The 25,375-nt window shown below is 40.2% G+C and overlaps 1 protein-coding gene and 1 pseudogene across 5 annotated transcripts in view; both read right to left on the bottom strand.

Annotated features, from left to right (window-relative positions):
• The window catches only part of KCNQ5 (potassium voltage-gated channel subfamily Q member 5), a 572,959-nt gene that overhangs the window by 190,812 nt on the left and 356,772 nt on the right, over nt 1-25,375 (bottom strand). For all 5 annotated transcript variants that reach the window (XM_016955848.3, XM_016955845.3, XM_016955849.3 and 2 more), the window contains exon 2: nt 4,232-4,322. In XM_016955848.3, the coding sequence (XP_016811337.1) occupies nt 4,232-4,322 (91 nt within the window). The remainder of the gene's footprint in view (nt 1-4,231; nt 4,323-25,375) is intronic.
• Nucleotides 14,313-15,961, bottom strand: LOC134810201 (lysine-rich nucleolar protein 1-like; annotated as a pseudogene).

The following is a 25,375-nucleotide window of genomic DNA, read 5'->3' as shown; positions in this document are numbered from 1 at the left end:
TTATATATACTTCATAGCTTTTTTTGTCTCTCATTTCCTGAATTGCTACCTTCTTTTGTGTTTAGTTCATTTTTTTTTTTTGTAGTGAAATGTTTGAATTCCTTTCTCACTTCTCCTTGTGTATATTCTATAGCTATTTTCTTTGTGGTTGCCATGGGAATTAAATGAACATCCTAAAGTTATAACACTCTAATTTGAATTTATACCAGTTTAACTTTAATGGCATACAAAAACTCTGCTCCTTTACATCTCTAGCCCTACACCTTCCAGTTATTAATGTCACATAATTACATCTTTATACACTGTATTCCAAAAAAGGAAAAAAGAAAAATGAAGGATGGGGGGAGGATCCTTTTAATCCCCTAGAAGTCACTTCTGCTGGTGGGGGAGGGGCTTACAGCAATGGGTGAAGGTGCAACAGCAATGGCTGCCACATTTTTTGTCTGCGCCTCTGTGATCAGAAGCAGCAATTAGTGATCCGAGGTCAGATTTCTGATATTTGGAGGACAGGGTTCTTTTTGCCCATCCTGGCTCTTATAAGCTGTGTTCAGGTCCCTCCTGGAACATGTGCACAGCTGCCTGCAATGGGCCTGGGCGTAGGGGATGGGTAGCTATCACTGTGCTAAGAGCTGAAATGGACCAAAATTAACTGCAACTTACCATCTAAGCCTTCCTCTGTAAGTTGCAAACATTCAATAGATTCCAGAGTTCCATCCATTGAATTACATCAAATTCTGCCAGTGCAATTGTTGTTTAGGTGGGAGACAGAATCCTGGTGATTCCTACTCTGTCTTTCTTCTAGAATCCTCCTATTCACTTTTAACAGATAAGACAACTAAGGCACAGTGGAGTGATTTTCCAAGTCGCACAGCTAAAATTGGACAGGAGTGAAATTTGAATTCATGGAGCCCGACTATAGTCTGTATCACATTCTTAAGTCTATGCTCCACTGCTTCTGTGGAGAGAAATAAGGAACCTGGTTGTATAGGCTGAAATCTCAGTTCCCACAACTGAAAAGAATAAATGAGCAAATTAACACAGGTATTCATTTGGCTTGTAACCAAGGCAAGTTTGTGAAGTTACAAGTTTACAAGAGCGTTGGCAGTGCCATTCTGGATGGAAATGAGGGGAGACTTCCTTTTTGGATGTGGGATGGACAGCTAAAGTCCTCATGGGGGCCCCCAGGAGGCAAGCAAGAGATGTCTAAAGGGATGGCCTGCACCTAACATGCTGGTGCCCTCAAGGGAACAATTAGGTGGAAAAGAATGAGTGTCAAAGAGGGCTCTGTCTACAAGCCAGGTTTGCCTGTAGTGTGCTCCCTGTCACAAGTGTGGGTGCCTTTCACTTGCACAGAAATAGAATTGTAGGAAATATCTCAACATATTTTAAAATGTTAAAAAACCCAAAAGGGATGGAAGTTATGAAAAAATACACAATCTTGATATAGGATATATACATAGTTCTAAATGTACACCTCTGGTGTTGTCTTTATACATCAACAGTGTACATGAAAAGTGTACAAATGTGGATTTATTGTACATTTTTGCAAACATTTTATTTTATTTTATTCATATTTGAGATGGAGTCTTGCTCTGTTGCCCAGGCTGGAGTGCAATGGTGCAATCCCGGTTCACTGCAACCTCCGCCTCCTGGGTTCAAGCTATTCTCTTGCCTCAGCCTCACAAATAGCTGGGATTACAGGTGTATGCCACCACACCCAGATAATTTTTGTGTTTTTTAGTAGAGACGGGCTTTCACTGTGTTGGCCAGGCTGGTATCAAACTCCTGACCTCAAGTGATCTGCCTGTCTCGGCCTCCCAAAGTGCTGGGATTACATGCATGAGTCACTGTGCCTGGTCTTGCAAGCATTTTAAAAGCCATTGCTTTTTACTATTTGAATGATAATCCTTCTTCTTCCTTTGGATGGTAATTCCTTCGATATGTCTCATCTTGGGAACTTTACTGCTAATCAGAATCGTGTTCTATGAGTTCTGTGACTTTGAAATCATAGTAACCGTCTCAACAATACATGTTAAAAGGTAATAAATGAGACATTACTTAAATCATTAAGATTTGTCATCTTAATGATTGACTTTTCCAAATCTTCTACAAGTGATTGAACTTTTATAATATACTATGTTAACTCATTGTGAAAAATAATTAAAATATTAATGCTTTCCTAATTTATTCATTGCTAAAGAAAAAGTAAAAGACTGTATTTGAATTTTTTTGTCCAGATAAAAAGATTTTGGAGAAAACATTGGTGAAGAATATCATCAGTGAATCTTAGCTCTGCAATGCAGTCTGTATATTTCTAGGTAGGTTTTGAGAATATACTTTGACAATGTATCACTATAGTACAAAGACAGTAGGATTAACAAACCCTCTCCCTATGGAAAGCCTTGTTGCAACAGGTTTCTGCGAATATCTATCTGTAGCACTAACCACATTGCTCAAAACGAAGGCCTCATCTGCATAGAGGAACTCATTTCCACCTTGCTAAACCAGAAAGCATTCAAGACTGACATCTACATTTTTATTTTCTACTAAATGCACTCTAGTTACTAAACTCTGATCCATTGTTCACTATTCAACAGGTTTTAAAAGTCAAGATACTAATCAGTTTTAGACTTTGTGATTACATGGGTTTCTTTGGACTATTTAGAAATTCATTAGCAATGACAGAATTTATATTTCAGAGGTTTGGAGGATATAAATCTAACATTTTGGATTTTTGACCTGGCTCTGGAAGAAATCTTTTCATGAGATTCCTAATGATTGATTTATTCCTAATATTGGTCATGCAGTAGATCCAGTTTTTTGTTTCCAAGTTTAAAAATCAGATTTATATTTTAAGTCTAAAATTCCTGGTTGTAGTTCTATATGTGGACCTAAAAGCCAGCTTATACCTTAGCCCTTGGGCTCAGATCATTTGTGTTATCAAAAGGGCGGACAAGGTTAAAAGCCTACTTTCTACCCAAAGGGAAAGCTTGAAAATGGAACAGATCTCTGATGTGCTCTTTGGTCTATCTGTTCTCTACCTTGGGCTTTGAAACGGTAACCTTAACATGAGCAATATGCTGCTGGAGCACAATTTGTATGCAAATGAATTGAGAGAGATTTATTACAGATTCAAAATGAGGTCTCCCTGATATTGCATGGAAAGACTTGATGATGTCTTAGCAACCTTGAGTACAAACTAGCCATCTGAAAGCAAAGGTAGGAAAAGCATCTGCCCCCTCTCTCAGGTTATATGAGTTGAAATCTTTCAGTTTCCACCTTCGTGGTAGTAACAATTTTTTCATATTCAATATTTATTGCTGTAACATAACCAACCTCTGCTTATTAGGGCACATAAACCATCTTACCGTTTTCCTCCCCCTGCTTCTGTATACCCCTAGGCTTTACAGAAACAGTGAGCTGTTCCAGTTTGTAGTTCATTCAAATAGCTCTAAGACTGTCAAATCTGATAATTTTGGACAAAGTGAGTGGGTCAAAATAGTTGAAAATGAACCAAACTTTCAATCAGATGTGATTAGAGTGTACAGTGCTATAGTTTAGTTGTAATAGAAAGTATGAGAGCTTAAAAGGCTCAGAATAATTCTGATAAAAATATCTTGGGGTCTTTTTCCATTTTAAAGTGAATTGAGCAATTCTGTGTGGTTGAGGATTGACAGCATAATGGAAACAGAGCAAACTGCAGAATTTATCACCAGGTAACTGCATTAGCAGCAAAACTCATAATGCAGTCTGTTGGTTGAAAAGAGCATGAAGGAGCCTTCTATTTTCTTGTGAGGTGCCATATGTTCATAGTTCTTGGCCAATTATATTTAGCTACTGCCAAATTACAGTTATTGGAAAATGCTCTCTACTCTATAGTCTTTCACAATATAATGAGAGGCCTCATAGATACTGATTCTTCTTATATAATTTGTTTATTAGCATAGATAAACATACTTAAAACTGCTTTCTAATATTGCCTTCTATTTATGATATATCTACAACACAAGATATTGCTGTGTAATAGCAATCCTGAACATTTCTATATATTTCTAAGGATTGACTACATGTTAAATTGGTGGGCAAATGTTTCAGTAATCTTTGAAATTTTTATATTTCTCAGTAACTCTTTTTTAGATAGGATTTTTTTGTAGGATAAGATGCATAGTATAAATATTATAGGCAGTTCTTATACAACATTCATGTACGTTCTTGTTCATGTTTCACTTACCAGGATCAAGAGGCAACTTGAGGCCAATTTTGTGTGCTCAGGGATGGTAGAAAACACTGACAAAATCAAGCAACCAAAGACAAGGAGAAAACTGTAAAACAACAAAAAGAGAAATCTGATAAGAACCTTGCCTTATTATCACAGACTTAATTTCTTGCTTCAAATAAATAAAGCACCAGGCCCATTAAATTAGCACACATTAACTCATAAAAACTCTGGAAGGGACTAGCCATTTTGGATATTAAAATACAATATGATATACTGTGCAAATGGGGCTCCTCTGCAATTTTATTGATGAAAAAAGGTTGTGTTTGTGGGTTTGTGTGTGTGTGGCATGCTGCATTTAAATGTTAGCATCTAAGAGTTTGTGAATTTCCCATACAACTTCCTTCCCAAACAACGATCCTGAGAGAGGCCCAGAAAGTATGTTCTTGCTCTCCTATCTAGGGAACCCACGCTGCAGTCACTCTTCGTTCAAAGGAGCCGAGTCTGTCTCCTGTTTGGCAAGTTTGCTAAACTATCAAGTGTCCTAATTGGTTGTTACTCAGCCACTGGCTCATTTTCATGGTCTGATATTGCTCATGGATTCTCATTTGCTATTCCTTTATATTATTAATAATAAGATCATATATTAATAATAAGAATAGAAAAGGAAGTGAATGATTTCCTCTGCTACCCATACACTTTCCATTTCCTTCTAGTCAAACTGCTGGATAAATGACTTCTCAGCTCTGTCTATTCATATATAAGGATAAGAAACAGAATTCAGGATCAGGCATTGTCTACCAATTAATCTACAGATATTTTTATTCCTACAAATGTGTAACTTCTAGGATCAAGGCGGGAGCTGAGTTTCCAAGGAAAATGTCTACTAAAAGGGAAGGCTCTGTTTCAAAGTTGAAGTTACTTATTTTGAAAGGCAGTGTTAAAAAAAAAACCTGAGCTATTTGCTCTAGGTCATATTTTTTACTTGTGTTCCTCTCTGGGAAATTCATATAGTAAGCTGTCTTAAAATACCAAGTTTCTATGCTCCTCTGGATGATGGTGAAGTTAGTCCCTGACTCCTCCTTGCTTCCCCTGAAAAGTCTTACAAGTCTTACCACCACACTTGATTGGAAGTTCCCAAAGGCCAGGGTTTGGGCAGTATAGCCAGAGTTTGCCTAATTATGCCTACAGGACAAATCTGGCTCCTAATGCCTGTTTGTGTAAATAAAGTTTTATCAGCACACAGTCACAGTCATTCATTTATGTATTGTCTATGGCTGCTTTCATGCTATGATTGCAGAACTGAGTAGTTATAACAGGGTCAGTAAGGCCCACAGAAATGTTTGTTGACCCCTGACTATTCAGGGGTCAATAGATGACCCCACTACATTTATTCCTTGTTTCTTTATATTTATCCCAACATGTTTTCTATGCTGATAATAATGACTAACATTCATAGAGGGGTTCCTACAAGCTGGACACCGTGCTAAGTCCCTTTTAAATGCATTCTCCTCATTCTTACATTATCAATTATCTCTATGTTATCCCCAGAAATTTATGGAATAAAATTATTATAATCCCCATTTTACAGATATGAAAACTGAGAATTAACATTTGTAGCTCTTCCAAGGTTGTGTAGCAGAAAGAGAACCTAAGCACTGTGTAGTCTAAGCCTCTATGCAGTGTGCTGAATAAGCATCAGAGATGAGAATGGTGGTGGTATTCTCGGCTCAGGGAGACACTTCTCTATCTCCTCAAACTGAGGGGAAAGGGGTTGCCATTCTAAACAGAAGGCTCCAAGAGGAAAGAGCCTGCTAGTGGAAAAAACCTAGTACACGATGTTAATGATTCATCATGCTTTTTTATTTTTCATTTTTATTTTTTTAGAAATAGGGTCTTCCTCTGTTGACCAGGCTAGAGTGCAGTGGTACATTCATAGCTCATTGTAACTTTAACCTTGAACTCCTAGGGTTCAAGCCATCCTCCCACCTCAGCCTCCTGAGTAGCTGGGACTATAGGCGCAGGCCAGCAGGACTGGCTAATTTTTTTAAAAATTTTTGTAGAGACAGGGTCTCACCATGTCGCTCAGGCTGGTCTCGAACTCCTGGCCTCAAGGGATCCTCCCACCTCAGCCTCCCAAAGTGTGTCTGGCATCATCCTACTTTTGATTCATGCATCTAATGATTCAGGATACTGTGGATTATATTTTAAGTTGGTCCTAATGGACTAAAATTTGCAAACTAGTGGTCAAAATCCAGTGCACCTACCTGACCCCCAAACTATAAATGAGAAAGTGAAATACAGGGATTACTAAGGTAGTTGAGAGGATGATGTGGCATCAGATGACAGTGATAGATGTTCTCCTCTGGTGAGGAGCCCTTATCTGGATATTCCCTCCCTTTCCCCACCAAGTCCAGGTTTCCCAGAAAACACTTGGAAAAGTGAGCAGGGGATTATTTAATCATTAAGATGCTTTCCTCCTTCAAGAGCATCCCAATGACAGTTTTATAATCTATGTCTGTGCTCAAAACACATCTTATTGCTAGTTCCTTCTTCATCAATATTTGAATGCTGTTTTAATTTAGCCTTGTACAGCTGGTAGCCTTTGGTACAGTGCCTTCTACAATGGATACTCAATACATGTTTTCAATTGTATTGAAATAATTCGTATGCCAAAAATGGATTTTCAGGAATGGTCTACAAATTCTTACCACTAGGAATTAAAATCTAGTGAGGTGGGCAAAGTGAACACATTGGATCAGAATGAAAGGCAGAGGCAGATAAGTGCTAAGAAAAATGCTACAGAGGCTGAAAGTGGGGAGGGATTCTATTTAGTTGGGAAAGGTGGGAGCACATCAAGAAGTGTTCCAAAAAAAAGATGGTGTTTGAGATGGTCTTTGAAGGAAGAGTAAGGTTTCAACAAGAGAAATTTCTGGAGAAACACATCCTAGAAGGAGGGTACAAAATGTGGAAGGCAGCAAGTCAGAAAATGAATGAGGCAAACTATTTGCCTTTTGTTTCATGGAACTAGAATTATCAAAGTTTGCAGAACAGGATGAAACAGGTGGCTGAATTGGGAGTCTGGAGCTAAGTGGAGGAGAGGCTTGTAGGGCAGAGTCTGCATTTAGTTCAGTAGAAAATGGGGAGCCACTGAAGATTTCTGAACAGGATAAAAGGGTCATCAGAGTTGCCTTCTGGGAAAATTAAGTTGGCAGCAGTGTGTATAGAATGGATCTGAGTAGTGAGAGGCAGGAACAAGGGTAACAGTGAATCTAGGTTAGGCTGTAAATGAACATAATAGAAATGAGAATGGAATAAACAGGGAGACTGAAGGGATGCTGTAAATTGGGGAGTGGAGTCTGGGAAGCGGGTTTGGTGGCTGGAAAGTCTGAGATGACTGTACAAGTTAGGAGAAGAAAAGTCAAAGTCAGAAGGAGAAACTGGTTTTGGGGAGAAGAGGATAAATCCAGTTTTAGACATCCACGTGGAAATGTGGATTTAAATCTCGGCTATAAATTCTAGCTGGAGATATGGAAGTATTTTTTTCCCCCTAGAAGAAGTAAATGTATGGAACATGTTATCCTGATGGTGCAGACCAAGCATATAAAGTTTTGGTAAATAAGCATAGAGGATATTCTAGAACCATTTCTTTCATTTGGCAAATGACATCATGGAGAACAATGAACACATTCTGCTCTGAATTAGCTCTTGGTATCGTTGCCAGAGGCAGACTTTCTGGCTGGAGAAAACACTGAACTGACACAGAGTGACCCCTGTAAGGTGACAGTGTTCAGATGTTGGGCTGATTGGCAGTGACATAGTGGGGTTTGTGTGTGGTTTTGCTGACTCTATTGCTTCTGAGGATCCTGTGCACATGTATGCATGCTGATTACTGACCATGACCCCAACGCACCTCTCTAGTGGTTGAATACAAGTAGAAGCAGTGGCAAGAGTCACTGGGCTCAGGCTATCCTAATGTAGAGTCCATGGTCCTCCAGGGGATCTGTGTGTAAAATTTAGGGGGTAGTGAACATAGAGGGGGGATATTTATGTGTTTATCTTTCGCTAACCATGGCAATAGATCATGATGGTATTAGCCGTACTTGTGAATTTGTTGCTCACAAAAATCACAGATTTTAAAATCTCATTTTACAGTTGTAGATGAAACCATAATTGTTTCATCTTGAATATTGATTTTGCTCATCATTTCAAGATTATGTAGCTATTAGCCCTACTGCTAGGGGTTGTTTTTAATAAAGAAGCATATGCATTGCCATATTGCAAATTTGTGTAATGTTTTAATAATAGATTTCATCATAATTTTTCCTTTTGTAGTCACATATATTTGAGGAATGGTTCATAGTTTCCACAAGATTGCTGAAGGGCCCATGGCACACATAAAAATTAAGACATCTGTAATTGAGAATTGGTAAGACGGCGCTGGAAGAGGGCCCAGTTTTGCACCTGTCAGCTTTATGATGAGTTAAAAATATATGAATGTTTTTCCATGTATACGTTAATCCTGAGGTATCATAAGATGGATATTCCTTCAAAATTAGTCTGGAACAGCTATTGGCCTTTATTTTGCCTGAAACAGTCATTTATATTTTGTTTCTGAGGAAATTCATTTTGATCTAGATCTTTTATCCAAAACTTATTTGGAAGGCACTGATTATTGTAAGAGAAAAAGAAGGAAATTTATAAAAAATTTAAATATTACCAACTCAAAGGATTCTATGTTTACTCAAGAAAACTATCATCAGTCTTTCTTGTGGGTTAAGAATCAATTTATTAGATTTAATTTGACAAAAAGCTTGACTTGGGAATCTCATGGGTGCTTGTATAACAGATAATGTCTAGCTTCCAGAACTAGTGCATCAAGCACAGATTCATTTAGCAAGAATGAAAATGATGTGAAAATAAAACATTCAGAAAAGCTCTACTGAACGAACCATGGCAAGTTACCCTATTGGCATTCACACAAACACACAATCCCCAGGTACTCACAAACAATTGTGAATGATGCAATGAAGAAAGGAGAAATGGAGCTGAGGTTTAAAGTAGACATCTCCCTGAACTTAGCATGATACAACAGTCAAATCAACAGAGTAGGCTTTGCTGATTGAAGCAACCACACATTTCCACCTAGCAGGTGCTCTCTGCTAGCATTTTGGCAGACTGTAAGTGTTCCATGGCATAATGGCCCATGTAAGTTAGTTATACTCATTAAGAAAGTTTTGAGGGAGGGGAGATCTTAAATTTTTTTTTTTTTTTGAGATGGAGTCTCACTCTGTCGCCCAGGCTGGAGTGCAGTGGCGTGATCTCGACCTACTGCAAGCTCCTTCTCCCGGGTTCACGCCATTCTCCTGCCTCAGCCTCCCGAGTAGCTGGGACTACAGGCACCCACCACCAAGCCCGGCTAATGCTTTTTGTATTTTTAGTAGAGATGGGGTTTCACTGTGTTAGCCAGGATGGTCTCGATCTCCTGACCTCATAATCCGCCCGCATCGGCCTCCCAAAGTGCTGGAATTACAGGCATGAGCCACCGTGCCTGGCCCTTAAATGTTTTAAATGGAATGGAACCATAGGATTGAAATAAAAGATGCTAACAGGAAGAAGATATAGAATATTTTAAGAAAACAATTCTTCAGAAATAACTTCCAAAGGAAATTCAACCCTGCTTCTGACTTTTCATAAATTTTAAAGTATTGCTTTGATGAAGTATGATCTTCAGTGCATTTGACAGAGGACCTTGAGAGCATTTCATGAATTATGATGACTGGAGTATGCCTGCTGACATTAGAGACTATAGCTGACCCCACTGGCTGGCACAGCACTTTGCCTGGAGGACAGGCCACCTAATGAAATCAAAACTTCATCAGCAGAGGGAAGCACTGGAGTCATTTCTTTCTTCCAGCATCCTAAATTTACCTTTCTTTCTAAACTTGGTACTTTGCAAAATATCCTTTATGCATAATGTTTCCATAAGAGAAGTGCATTTGGCACCTGGGATCTACTCAGAGCATGCCTCAGCTTCCATTGCAAAGCAATAAAAATTAAATATGACATTTTTAGTGTCTTTAACGGTGATTTGGAATAATTGATTAGAACACTGCACGATTCTGCTTTTCAAGTGCAATGAACCTTAAATATTAACAAAGACCCTAATCAATAAATACTATCACTGAAATCTCTGTGAATTTTTTTTTTTTTTTTTTGAGACAGAGTCTTGCTCTGTCACCCAGGCTGGAGTGCAGTGACGCAATCTCGGCTCACTGCAAGCTCCGCCTTCCGGATTCACGCCATTCTCCTTTCTCAGCCTCCTGAGTAGCTAGGACTACAGGTGCCCATCACCATGCTTGGCTAATTTTTTTTTTTTTTTTTTGTATTTTTAGTAGAGATGGGGTTTCACCACTTTAGCCAGGATGGTCTCGATCTCCTGACCTCGTGATCCGCCCGCCTCTACCTCCCAAAGTGCTAGGATTACAGGCATGAGCTACCGTGCCCGGCCTGTGAAGTTTTAAAAATATCGTCATCAGCGAACAGTTTTTAAAGAATGAAATGTTGCATTTTACATGTGAGATGTTAAGAGGAAATTGGAGGGTATGGGAAACTGTGGTTTCTGCTTGCTTAGAGTATTTCTTTAAAGGACTATGGCTAATGTAAAAAAGCTAGGAGATGGCAACAGAACCCATAAACAGTTCAAGAGGTTTCCCTCAGAGCAGTCAGTGGACTCTGCGTAGACAGACATGGAGCATGCCTTCTCACCTCAGGATCAGGAAATTCGTGTGGCCAGAAGGATTTCTGATTCAGTCTCCCTTTGAGGACAGGGATTATTTTTGAAACATCACTGATAGACAGTTGTGCAGTCTCTCTCTAAATTACCTCCAGCATCCAGGACCCTCCCATCATTTTATGGCGGCATAGCCCTGTTACAGACAGCTCTACCATTGGAAATTGATTTTCTCCTGAGTTCGCTCCCCTTGTCTGGGACCTTTACTCCTTGGTCAGGATCTGGACCACAGAAGACATGTGCTCCTTCCTCCCTAAGAGAGTTCTTGAGATGTTTGAGGTTGGTTTTATCATGACTTCCCTGTTGGTCTTCAGATTCAATATACCGAGCCCAGTTTGCTGTCTACTTTGTATATGAAATTATGTCCTGACGTGTCATTCTCCTTGTCACTGTTCTTTACGTTTGCCCAGTTTGTTGTTACATCCCTCAAAGTGGGACTGAGACTCATTCTCATTCTTCAGTGTAAGCAAAAGAATTGGCATTTAATCACCAACAGTAAATATCTGCATTGTCCATTCTTGCTGGGGAATACAGATTCAAACTGGATACTGCCCAGCTACAGCAAAAGTTTGGTTTCAAAAAAGACTGTCTCAAGTATATGCAATCACTTAATTTGTTGTACTTTTCCTACCACACCACAGGGCCTGGAGCAAAGCTGACCACTGGCAATCTGTGTACTTGGACCCTACTTCTTCGGTCCCTAAAGGAATTACTTTAACTAGGAGTAAAAAGCATTTAACCAGCTTACTGTATTTTAAGAATTTCTCCCTATTTCACATTGTATTTGCTCAATGAGGCATCCTGTGAGAAATTTCTCTCAGGATTTTATTGCAAGAAAAATCTATTAACACGTTGCTTCTGGCAAAAGGGATGAAGTTTTAGGTTTCGGAGACTGTGATCTTTTAACATATTTGTTTCCTTGCCTTGGCTGCCAAGAGGCTCAAAGGTGAATTTGGGACCCACATTACAAATAGTAATAGTGTCCCAGATCCTTCTGGTATACATTTTTATGGATTAACTTCATTCCCAATTTCTTTGCACTGTTCTATCATTATCTTACTTTCACTGTATTATATCAATCACAAATATTTACAGACATTGTACCAGGAACTGGGAACTCAGGCATAGTCTGTGTCCTCATCAGGGCTTTCAGTTAAATGGGAAGACAAACTTTTGCTTATTTTTATCCACTTGTACCGCATATATTATGTAAGCAGCCACAGATGTTTTCTGCACGTTACAAGGTATTCAGGATATATTTGACCAAGTAACAAAAGCCGTAAAGATGTGTTTTTGTCTATTACTACTCTTTCTTTGAAATGGGAGTATTCAATCTAAAGTTGCATTTTTTTTAAAAAGAACTAAATGACACCATTGATTCAAATTGAACTTAAATGAAAATGAATAGATTTTGCTCACTTGGATTTCTGGAAAGTCTTTATATTTGTTACATTTACATATTACTATGGTAATCTTGATTCATTTATTCCTAGCATGAACTACCCACTCCCTAAACAAGAACCTCCTAATGTTTTACCCTTATCTTCCGGATTTCTTTACAAACACCATATCTTGACTTTGGAGCACCCCTATCAGGTACCTCTTCTCCCACGACTATCATCTTACCTGAATTTCTCTTTGTTTCCCTCAAAGATATTATAAAGCACTTATCAGTGCTTTGCTGAAATCAAGACATTTTATCTACTCTATTCCCCTGATGTAGCAATCTGGTTAACCTATCAAAATAAGAAATAAGCATTATTAAGCATTATTTAATGTAATTTTTTTTACTCTTGATGAACTTATGTTATTTTCTAGGAATGATAGTTGTTCTTTCCCTTTTTTTTTTTTTTTTTGAGACAGAGTTTCGCTCTTGTTGCCTAGGCTGGAGTGCAATGGCGCAATCTCAGCTCACTGCAAAGTCCACCTCCTGGGTTCCAGCGATTCTCCTGCCTCAGCCTCCCAAGTAACTGGGACTCCAGGCGTGCACCACCATGCCTGGCTAATTTTGCATTTTTAGTAGAGATGGGGCTTCACCATGTCGGTCAGGCTGGTCTTGAACTCCTGACCTGAAGTGATCCACTCGCCTTGGCTTCCCAAAGTGCTGGGATTACAGGCATGAGCCACTGTGCCTGGCCCTCAAATTTATTATAAATCATTTGCTTAATATTCTATCTAGAATATTTCTAGGAATTGTTATTGAGCTTATCAATATACAAAGCCCAGGGCCTCCTATTTTACTCCTTTTTGGCACTCAGGATATTTTTTCTCTCTCTGGTCATTTGGCATTCATCACATTTTTTCAAGATTTATTAAAATTTATCATACTCCTGTACATAAATAAAAGCTAAAATATTATGAGAAACTATTAATGAAAGTTCTTCAGTTTCATCTTCAAATACTTTGATACCTTATGATACGAAGCTAGATGCAAAAATATGAACTTATTAATAGCCAACAATTTTCCCATCTCATATTTTCACTGTTTCTTAATCATATTTTTAAAAATCCCTTTTAGTTTAAAAAAAGAAAATCATGCTTTTTATCCCCAAGTTTTATTTTAGATAGAGGGGGTACATGTACAGATTTGTTACATGGGTATTACACTCTGGTAGTCATCACAGTACCCAGTAGGTAGTTTTTTGACCTACGCCCCTCTCCTTCCCCTCCCCTCTAGTAGTCTGCAGTGTCTATTGTTCCCATGTTTACGACCGTGGGTACTCAACATTTAGCATCCACTTATAAGTAAGAACATCTGGTATTTGTTTTTTTGTTCCTGTACTAATTTGCTTAGGACTTTGGCCTCCAGTTTCATCCATGTTGGGACAAAGGACATGATTTCATTCTTTTGTTTGTTTGTTTTTAGTGGTTGGGTGATCCCAGGGCATTTTATTACTTTATCCCTGAACTTCCTTTGCCTCATCTATAAGATGCGGATAATAATAGCACCCATTTCATAATTATGAAGATTAAATACATTAAGGAAAACACTAGTATGTGCCTAGCACCTGCTAAACACTCAACAAAGGTCATCTGTACACATTGATGTCTCAAACAGGGACGGAATGTTTAACACAGAAAACAGGAGGTTTTAGCCACTCACTTGTTCTCCTGGCTCCCCAAACATGAGCTGCCTCTCCCCAGTTCATTCAAGCCCATCAAGATAGTTGTCCTTGTCCTTGTCCTTAGTCTCCACAGGTGTTCAATGTGAGCCAACTGTCAGATGGCTTTCATCAGCACAACTGAATAACCCATTTATGCCTAGTGTTCCATTATTGGAACGCTAAGCTTATGGGAGTTATTTATATCCTACTGCTCAAGGTCATCACCAAGATCTGATTTTTCACCAAAAAAAACTTGTAATCTCCAGCATAAATGGGATAATCAAAGCAATTGTGGCAGTTTTGAGGGGACAAAACTCTAGAGTTTAATCTTCCAGCTTGGCTAACTTGGAAGCGTTCCTATGAATATAAAAGATCTTGTTGGGGGCGGTGGAGAAGCAGAGACCGGCTCCGCGGCTGTACTTCCAGCTCATGGCCCGGTCACAGTCCTGCTGCAGGTTCTGCTGCAGGCTGTCGGCCGCCTTCTTGCTGAGGGCTATGTTGGACCTTGCAATCGTGCTGGGGGGCGTGGAGGGGGTGGCGGCTGAACGAAGGGGACAGGTTTTTGAAGCCACCAGTAAGTTTGAGAAACTTCAGTTTCTGTTCCTCGTTGTCAAAACCAGCAGTATCCCACTGGCCAAACTAGGTTCCCGTCCACTTCCTGGTTTCAGAAGCTTCCGTTTTGCCTGACTCTGGATCGATCTCTCCTTGCAAGGCCTTTCGCCTCACCTGGTCTATGTGCGCCTCGTCCATGTTGCCTTTCTTTTCCAACACCACCTCTAAGTCCGTGTCTGTTTCCTCCTTCCAAGGGTCTCTTGCTGTCCCACTCTCTTTCCTCTTGTTCTTTTTCTTCCTTTTCAGAGCCGGCTCCTCAATGATTGGCTGCTCTACCTTCTTGGACTTCATCTTTTTCTTCTCGGGGGCCTTAGGGCCATCTCCTTTGGGGATGGATGTATTCCGGAGCCTCAACTTTGGCTTCTTTTTACTTCCTTTCCTAGGGCTGCTCTCCATGGACCTGAAGGGCTTGGAGTGGCCTGGGAGGGCATCTCCCTCCTGGTGGATTTTTGTTTTCTTCTTCTTCACCTTCCCACTGTGCTCCCTGGGGCTTTTCTGCTTCCGTTATCTGCCCCAAGGCTGCCTGTTCCTCACCCTTCTTCCCCACTGAGCAAGTGTCCGCAGCATCCCCAGCCTCGCAGAACCAAGGGTTCTGGACTGAGAGGGCTGTGGGGTCCTGGGCCCGCTTTGTTTCCTTCTTGTGTTATTTGAGCTTCTTGCCAACTCTGGTTTCCTCTTCACCCTGTCTGGGGTCTGGGGAGGTTTTCACCCCAGAGGCATGGGACATGGCTGGAGGTGACTTCTTCTTTTTCTTCTCCCCACAGAGGAACTCCAAATGGCCAAGCACCTGCTTCCTGGGATTGGGTGACTTCTCTGACCGTCTGGCACGCAGCGTGGTGTCAGGTTCTACGTGCTCCTCGCAAAGGGTGCTGACACCCTTCTTTTACTTGTTTTCTTCACTAGAGGCATCTCAGGTGCCTTCCCATGGACCACACTCTTAGAGGGGGATGTGGCTCTTATAGGAGAAACATTGGCAAAGTAATCATCATTGTTTAAAATTGAGTATTGAGTCTCTGGTTCTTTGACCACTTTCTTCTTCTTTTTCTTCTCTGGGAGCCCAGGGCCCAGGTCTGCTTTGTGTGTCTTGGTGATCATTCTGATGGACCAAACTTCCCCACCTCCACATGAGAGCCTGCTCCACTGTGACCCCAATTTCATTCTTTTTTATGGCTGTGTAGTATTCCGTGGTGTATATGTTCCACATTTTCTTTCTTTCTTTTGAGATGGAGTCTCACACTGTCACCCAGGCTGGAGTGCAATGGTGCGATCTCAGCTCACTGCAACTTCTGCCTTCTGGGTTCAAGCGATTCTCCTTCCTCAGCCTCCCGAGTAGCTAGGATTACAGGTGCCCACCACAAGGCCCGGCTAATTTTTTGTATTTTTAGTAGAGACGGGCTTTCACCATGTTGGCCAGGCTGGTCTCGAACTCCTGACCTCATGATTCACCTGCCTTGGCCTCCCAAAGTGCTGGGATTACAGGCATGAGCCACCATACCTAGCCTCCACATTTTCTTTATCCGATCCACCATTGATGGGCAGCTAGTTGACTCCATATTTTTGCTGTTGTGAACAGTGCAGCAATGAACACAGGAGTACATATGTCTTTTTGGTGTAATGATCTATTTTCCTTTGGGTATATAGCCAGTAATGGTATTGCTGGGTCAAATGGTAGTTTTCTGCTTTAAGTTCTTTAAGAAATCTCTAAACTGCTTTCCAAAGTAGTTGAACTAATTTACCTTCCCACTAACAGTATATAAATTGTCCGTTTTCTCCACAGCCTCACCAGCATCTGTTGTTTTTGACTTTTTAATACTAGCCATTCTGACTAGTGTGAGATGACATATCATTGTGGTTTTCATTTGCATTCTGTGGTGGAAAATCAGGCTTTTTGATGGAAAATTAGGAAGAGGTTAGGATTTTCATAGCTCTGATCTCTTGGTGTTACTGTAACAATACTGACCACCAACAAGTAGGATTATTTCTTCTCTATTCCTGTAATTTAAAAAAGTCCTTTTTGGGGACAGGGGAATGTTGTGGTTTATCTGGTTTTCAGTTCATCTGAAATTACTCTTGATGACTGTGGTTTTTTAAACTGTTAAAAATATGCTGTTAGTTACATGCTTTCCATTTTCTCAATATTTAAAAACACAGAGTAAAAAATCTGAGTTCTTTGGAGAATTTCTGGGTGAACAAGATTGATTTCTTCCTACGTTCTTTCTTGCTTCTCTTTTTTTTGGTGCATGTGTCACAACATATTGCGCTGTCGCCCACACTGGTGTACAGCGGCCAGATCATAGCTCACTGCAGCCTTGAACATCTGGGCTCACGCAATCCTCCTGCTTCAGCCTCCCAAGTATCTAGGACTACCGGCACATGCCACTATGCCCGGTTAACTTAGACAAAAATTTTTGTAGTGACAGTCTCACTGTGTTGCCCAGGCTGGTCTAACTACTGATCCCATGTGATCTTCCTGCATTGCCCTCACAAAGTGCTGGGATTACAGGTGTGAGCCACTGTGCCTGACTTCTTGCTTTTCTTATAGGCCCTCTCCAGGGCTTCGAATTTCTTGTTTTTACTGTTATTAAAAAAAATTGTTGGGATTGGTTCCAAAATGGCCGAATAGCAACAGCTCTGGTCTGCAGCTCCCAGTGTGATTGACACAGAAGATGGGTGATTTCTGCATTTCCAACTGAGGTACCTGGTTCATCTCATTGGGACCAGTTGGACAGTGGGTGCAGCCCATGGAGGGCGAGCTGAAGCAGGGCGGGGTATTGCCTCACCCAGGAAGCACAAGGGGTGGGGGGATTTCCGTTTCCTAGCCAAGGGAAGCCGTGACAGACTGTACCTGGAAAATCGGGACACTGCCACCCCAATACTGGGCTTTTCCAATGGTCTTAGCAAACAGCAAACCAGGAGAGTATATCCCATGTCTGGCTCGATGGGTCTCACGCCTATGGAGCCTTGCTCACTGCTAGCACAGCAGTCCAAGATCAAACTGTGAGGCGGCAGCCCGGCTGCGGGAGGGGCATCCACCATTGCTGAGGCTTGAGTAGGTAAACAAAGCAGCCTGGAAGCTCAAACTGGGTGGAGCCCACTGCAGCTCAACAAGGCCTGCCTGCCTTTGTAGACTCCACCTCTGGGGGCAGGGCATAGCTGAACAAAAGGCAGCAGAAACCACTGCAGATTTAAACGTCCCTGTCTGACAGCTCTGAAGAGAGCAGTGGTTCTCCCAGCATGGTGTTCGAGATCTGAGAATGGACACACTGCCTCCTCAAGTGGGTCCCTGACCCCCATGTAGCCTAACTGGGAGATAGGTCCCAGTAGGGACTGACTGACACCTCATACAGCCAGATGCCCCTCTGGGACGAAGCTTCCAGAGGAAGGGTCAGGCAGCAATATTTGCTAGTCTGCAATATTTGCTGTTCTGCAGCCTCCACTGGTGACACCCAGGAAAACAGGGTCTGGAGTGGACCGCCAGCAAACTCCAATAGATCTGCAGCTGAGGGACCTGACTGTTAGAAGGAAAATTAACAAACATAAAGGAATAGCATGAACATCCACAAAAAGGACATCCACACCAAAACCCCATCTGTAGATCACCATCATCAAAGACCAAAGGTAGATAAAACCACAAAGATGGGGAGAAACAAGAACAGAAAAGCTGAAAATTCTAAAAAGCAGAGTGCCTCTTCTCCTCCAAAGGATTGCAGCGCCTCACCAGCAATGGAACAAAACTGGACAGAGGATGACTTTGACAAGTTGGCAGAAGTAGGCTTCAGAAGGTTGGTAATAACAAAATTCTCCGAGCTAAAGGAGGATGTTCGAGCCCATCACAAGGAAGCTAAAAACCTTGAAAAAAGATTAGATGAATGGTTAACTAGAATAAACAGTGTAGAGAAGACCTTAAATGACCTGATGGAGCTGAAAACCATGGCATGAGAAATACGTGATACATGCACAAGCTTCAACAGCCTTATCGATCAAGTGGAAGAAAGGGTATCAGTGATTGAAGATCAAATTAATGAAATGAAGTGAGAAGAGAAGTTTAGAGAAAAAAGAGTAAAAAGAAATGAACAAAGCCTCCAAGAAATGTGAGACTATGTGAAAAGACAAAATCTACATTTGATTGGTGTACCTGAAAGTGACAGGGCAAATGGAACCAAGTTGGAAAACACTCTTCAGGATATTATCCAGGAGAACTTCCCCAACCTAGCAAGGCAGGCCAACATTCAAACTCAGGAAATACAGAGAACACCACAAAGATATTCCTTGAGAAGAACAACCCCAAGACACACAATTGTCAGATTCACCAAGGTTGAAATGAAGGAAAAAATATTAAGGGCAGCCAGAGAGAAAGGTCGGGTTACCCACAAAGGGAAGCCCATCAGACTAACAGCGGATCTCTCGGCAGAAACTCAACAAGCCAGAAGAGAGTGGGGGCAAATATTCAATCTTCTTAAAGAAAAGAATTTTCAACCCAGAATTTCATATCCCGCCAAACCAAGCTTCATAAGTGAAGGAGAAATAAAATCCTTTACAGACAAACAAATGCTGAGAGATTTTGTTACCACCAGGCCTGCCTGACAAGAGCTCCTAAAGGAAGCACTAAACATGGAAAGCAACAACCGGTACCAGACACTGCAAAAACATGTCAAATTGTAAAGACCATTGATGCTAGGAAGAAACTGCATCAACTAATGGGCAAAATAACCAGCTAACATCATAATGACAGGATCAAATTCACACATAACAATATTAACCTTAAATGTAAATGGGATAAATGCCCCATTTAAAAGACACAGACTGGCAAATTGGATAGAGTCAAGACCCATCAGTGTGCTGTATTCAGGAGACCCATCTCACATGCAGAGACACACATAGGCTCAAGATAAAGAGATGGAGGAAGATCTACAAAGCAAATGGAAAGCAAAAAAAAAAAAAAAAAAAAAGCAGGGGTTGCAATCCTACTCTCTGATAAAACAGACTTTAAACCAACAAAGATCAAAAGAGACAAAGAACACAAGGCCATTACATAATGGTAAAGGGATCAATTCAACAAGAAGAGCTAACTGTCCTAAATATATATGTACCCAATACAGGAGCACCCAGATTCATAAAGCAAGTCCTTAGAGACTTACAAAGAGACTTAGACTCCCACACAATAATAATGGGAGACTTTAACATCCCACTGTCAATATTAGACAGATCAATGAGACAGAAGGTTAACAAGAATATACAAGACTTGAACTCAGCTCTGCACCAAGCAGACCTAATAGACATCTACAGAACTTTCCACCCCAAATCAACAGAATATACATTCTTCTCAGCACCACATCACACTTATTCCAAAATTGACCACAGAGTTGGAAGTAAAGCACTCCTCTGCAAATGTAAAAGGACAGAAATCACAACAAACTGTCTCTCAGACCACAGTGCAATCAAATTAGAACTCAGGAATAAGAAACTCACTCAAAATCGCATGACTGTGTGGAAACTGAACAACCTGCTCCTGAACGACTACTGGGTAAATAATGAAATGAAGGCAGAAATAAAGATGTTCTTTGAAAGCAATGAGAACAAAGACACAACATACCAGAATCTCTGGGACACATTTAAAGCAGTGTGTAGAGGGAAATTTATAGCACTAAATGCCCACAAGAGAAAGCAGGAAAGATCTAAAATCAACACCTTAACACCACAATTAAAAGAAGTAGAGAAGCAAGAGCAAACACATTCAAAAGCTAGCAGAAGGCAAGGAATAACTAAGATCAGAGCAGAACTGAAGGAGTTAGAGACCCAAAAAACCCTTCAAAAAAATCAGTGAATCCAGGAGCTGGCTTTTTGAAAAGATCAACAAAATTAATAGACCACTAGCAAGACTAATAAAGAAGAGAAGAGAGAAGAATCAAATAGATGCAATAAAAAATGATAAAGGGGATATCACCACCGATCCCACAGAAATACAAACTACCATCAGAGAATACTATAAACACCTCTCTGCAAATAAACTAAAAAATCTAGAAGAAATAGATAAATTCCTATACATATACACCCTCCCAAGACTAAACCAGGAAGAAGTTGAATCCCTGAATAGACCAATAACAGGCTCTGAAATTGAGGCAATAATTAATAGCCTACCAACCGAAAAAAGTCCAGGACCAGAAGGATTCACAGCTGAATTCTACCAGCGGTACAAAGAGGAGCTGGTACCATTTCTTCTGAAACTATTCCAATCAATAGAAAAAGAGGGAATCCTCCCTAACTCATTTTATGAGGCCAGCATCATCCTGATACCAAAGCCTGGCAGAGACACAACAAAAAAAGAGAATTTTAGACCAATATCCCGATGAATATCGATGAGAAAATCCTCAATAAAATACTGGCAAACCAAATCAGCAGCACATCAAAAAGCTTATCCACCAAGACCAAGTTGGCTTCATCCCTAGGATGCAAGGCTGGTTCAACATATGCAAATCAATAAACGTAATCCATCACATAAACAGAATCAAAGACAAAAACCACTTGATTATCTCAACAGATGCAGAAAAGGCCTTTGACAAAATTCAACAGCCCTCTCAATAAACTAGGTATTGATGGAACGTATCTCAAAATAATAAGAGCTATTTATGACAAACCCACAACCAATATCATACTGAATGGGCAAAAACTGGAAGCATTCCCTTTGAAAACTGGCACAAGACAGGGATGCCCTCTCTCACCACTCCTATTGAACATAGTGTTGGAAGTTCTGGCCAGGGCAATCAGGCAAGAGAAAGCAATAAAAGGTATTCAATTAGGAAAAGAGGAAGTCAAATTGTCGCTGTTTGCAGATGACATGATTGTATATTTAGAAAACCCCACCCTCTCAGCCCAAAATCTCCTTAAGCTAATAAGCAAGTTCAGCAAAGTCTCAGGATACAAATCCATGTGCAAAAATCACAAGCATTCCTATACACCAATAACAGACAAACAGAGCCAAATCATGAGTGAACTCCCATTCAAAATTGCTACAAAGAGAATGAAATACCTAGGAATCCAACTTACAAGGATGTGAACGACCTTTTCAAGGAGAAGTACAAACCACTGCTCAATGAAATAAAAGAGGACACAAACAAATGGAAGAACATTCCATGCTCATGGATAGGAAGAATCAATATTGTGAAAATGGCCATACCGCCCAAGGTAATTTATAGATTCAATGCCATCCCCATTAAGCTACCAGTGACTTTCTTTAGAGAATTGGAAAAAACTACTTTAAAGTTCATATGGAACCAAAAAAAGAGCCCACATTGCCAAGTCAATCCTAAGCAAAAAGAATAAAGCTGGAGGCATGATGCTACCTGACTTGAAACTATACTACAAGGCTACAGTAACCAAAACAGCATGGTACTGGTACCAAAACAGAGATATAGACCAATGGAACAGAACAGAGGCCTCAGAAATAACATCACACATCTACAACCATCTGAGCTTTGGCAAACCTGACAAAAACAAGAAATGGGGAAAGAATTCCCTATTTAATAAATGGTGCTGGGAAAACTGGCTAGCCATATGTAGAAAGCTGAAACTGGATCCCTTCCTTACACCTTATACAAAAATTAATTCAAGATGGATTAAAGACTTAAATGTTAGACCTAAAACCATAAAAACCCTAGAAGAAAACCTAGGCAATACCATTCAGGACGTAGGCACAGGCGAGGACTTCATGACTAAAACATCAAAAGCAATGGCAACAGAAGCCAAAATTGACAAATGGAATCTAATTAAACTAAGAGCTTCTGCATGGCAAAAGAAACTACCATCAGAGTGAACAGGCAACCTACAGAATGGGAGAAAATTTTTGCAATCTACCCATCTAACAAAGGGCTAATATCCAGAGTCCACAAAGAACTTAAACAAATTTACAAGAAAAAAATCAAACAACCCCATCAAGAAGTGGGCAAAGGATATGAACAGACACTTCTCAAAAGAAGATATTTATGCAGCCAACAGACACATGAAAAAATGCTCATCATCACTGGTCATCAAAGAAATGCAAATCAAAACCACAATGAGATACCATCTCACACCAGTTAGAATGGAGATCATTAAAAAGTCAGGAAAGAACAGATGCTGGAGAGGATGTGGAGAAATAGGAATACTTTTACACTGTTGGTGGGAGTAAATTAGTTCAACCATTGTGGAAGACAGTGTGGCGATTCCACAAGGATCTAGAACTAGAAATACCATTTCACCCAGCATTCCCATTACTGGGTATATACCCAAAGGATTATAATCATGCTACTATAAAGATACATACACAGGTATGTTTACTGCGGCACTATTCACAATAGCGAAGACTTGGAACCAACCCAAATATTCATCAATGATAGACTGGATTAAGAAAATGTGGCACATATACACCATGGAATACTATGCTGCCATAAAAAAGGATGAGTTCATATCCTTTGTAGGGACATGGATGAAGCTGGAAACTATCATTCTGAGCAAACTATCACAAGGACAGAAAACCAAACACTGCAAGTTCTCACTCATAGGCGGGAACTGAACAATGAGAACACTTGGACACAGGAAGGGGAACATCACACACTGGGGCCTGTTGTGGGGTCAGGGGATGGGGGAGGGATAGCATTAGGAGAAATATGTAATGTAAATGACGAGTTAATGGGTGCAGCAAACCAACACGGCACATGTATACATATGTAACAAACCTGCACGTTGTGCACATGTACCCTAGGACTCAAAGTATAATAAAAAAATTGTGTTCCTAACTTCTGTGTTTCTTTATCTATGTACTTATTCTGTCCACTTACTTCAGTCTGTGTTTTTTAAAAGGATCACAACTGCCTTGAGAAGAGGCTTTGGAATGGGAAAGTCCAGATTCTTCTTAATTGTTGTCTCATCACTGAGTCCCTATCAGAAGTCTGAGTTTCTTGAAGATACTCATTCAGTGTGGAAAGAACCAAATAGATATTGGCCTGTCAAAATAAATAAAAAGGCTCTGCTTCTTGATAGCAGTTGAAAAGGATGTTTTCCATCATAGTAGATGGGACATGCAGTTCATGGCTGAATGGAATGACTGGGAATGATCTTGCTGAATGGAATAAGATCTACAATTTAGAAATCTATCACAGTCAGGTTCTTGCTTTTGCAAGCTGTTTCTGTGTCTTTTCCAGGAAAAATAACTGCGATAAAAAACCAGTGTAGATTGTTCAGGAATAATGAATTCAAAACTGGAAACAAAAACAGCCTTTTCGACTGTTATATATTCAACGTGTGCAACAGGAGAGCATTTATTTGATATTTGATATTCTTGTTAACTCTGTTATATTTTCCTCTGAGCAAACAGCACCACTTGGAATTACAACTCTGTTTATTTTGGTATCCTTTACTAAAATGTATCCTCCATGAGAGCAGAAAACTTGTGTATCTTATTAAATACTTTATTTCTAGTATCAAGAATAGGACTTGGTACAGGTACTAATCAATTCATTGACGCATTCAACATGTAGTATTCAGGGGCTACTGTGTGCCAGGCAGTGTTCTAGGTGATGAAGGTATAATAGTGAATAAATAGACAAAAATCACTGCCCTTACAGAACTTACATTATAGCGGGAAAGATGGGCCATAAACAACGTATTATTACATAAAATGCATACTGTGTTTGAAAGTGATAACTGCTAAGGAGAAAAAAACAGCAGAGAAAGAGGATAGGATGCAGAAGCGAGGAGAGTTGAACGTATGGACAGAGTGGTCAGGGAAGGTCTTTCTCACTGAAAAGGTGACATTTATTGAATTTGTAAGTAAAACCCCCAAACCCCTAAAGTCATCAAGCCAAAGCAATGGTGCATTTGGAATTCAGCCTGCATAGGTCTTCCGGCCCCTGCTTTCTATGGAACTGCTTTTATCATGCCAATTCCTTGTTTTAAAACTTATGGTTCCTTTCCCTTGCTATCACATCCAGACTCATTCATCTGGCTTTTAAGATCCTCACAAGAACATTAATTCTTCCATTTCTCCAGATAGACCTTCTAGGCAGGTCCGGCTGGTTTCTGTTTCCTGCACAATATCATGCTGTAACATAATAACATGATATAATAATGAAACTTGATGCTTTTGTGTGCTACTTCCCCTGCCTGCAGCCACAGTCTGCAAGTCAGATGTCAGCTGATCCCCAAGCTCATACTCTTTGTGTCCCAGGTACATGGCCTCCTTTCCACATCCTCACTACTTCTCCTCTAGTATTGTTTTGAGAATAAAATGAGATAGCCTCAAAATGAGAATCTGTGTTTTAACATAATAAATAAATAAATACCAAAGAGAGTTAAAAATGCCAGTTGACACATAATTGCTACATAATTTTACAAGTTTTTGCTAACATGGATAACAATGATGACAATGAATTATATTGGTTTATTATATAAAATCCCTGCTTAAAATGCAAAACGCTTATAAATGTAAAACCTGAAACAATACCCAGCAAAATTTAAGGTGCTCAAGTAATCTGGCTTGGTCTAAGCAAACCCATTTGAAGAATGAATGTAAGAGTTGGGTTTGAATGTGTACAGAGAAGTGCTCAGGGTTCACTAGTCATGGAAACTTCTTGACACACAGACCTCTGCATTCAGCCTCTTGTTACTCCAGTTCCT

Source organism: Pan troglodytes, chromosome 5 (assembly GCF_028858775.2).
Source record: "Pan troglodytes isolate AG18354 chromosome 5, NHGRI_mPanTro3-v2.0_pri, whole genome shotgun sequence".
Classification (NCBI taxonomy): domain Eukaryota; kingdom Metazoa; phylum Chordata; class Mammalia; order Primates; family Hominidae; genus Pan; species Pan troglodytes.
This window is presented reverse-complemented; position numbering and strand designations above follow the sequence as displayed.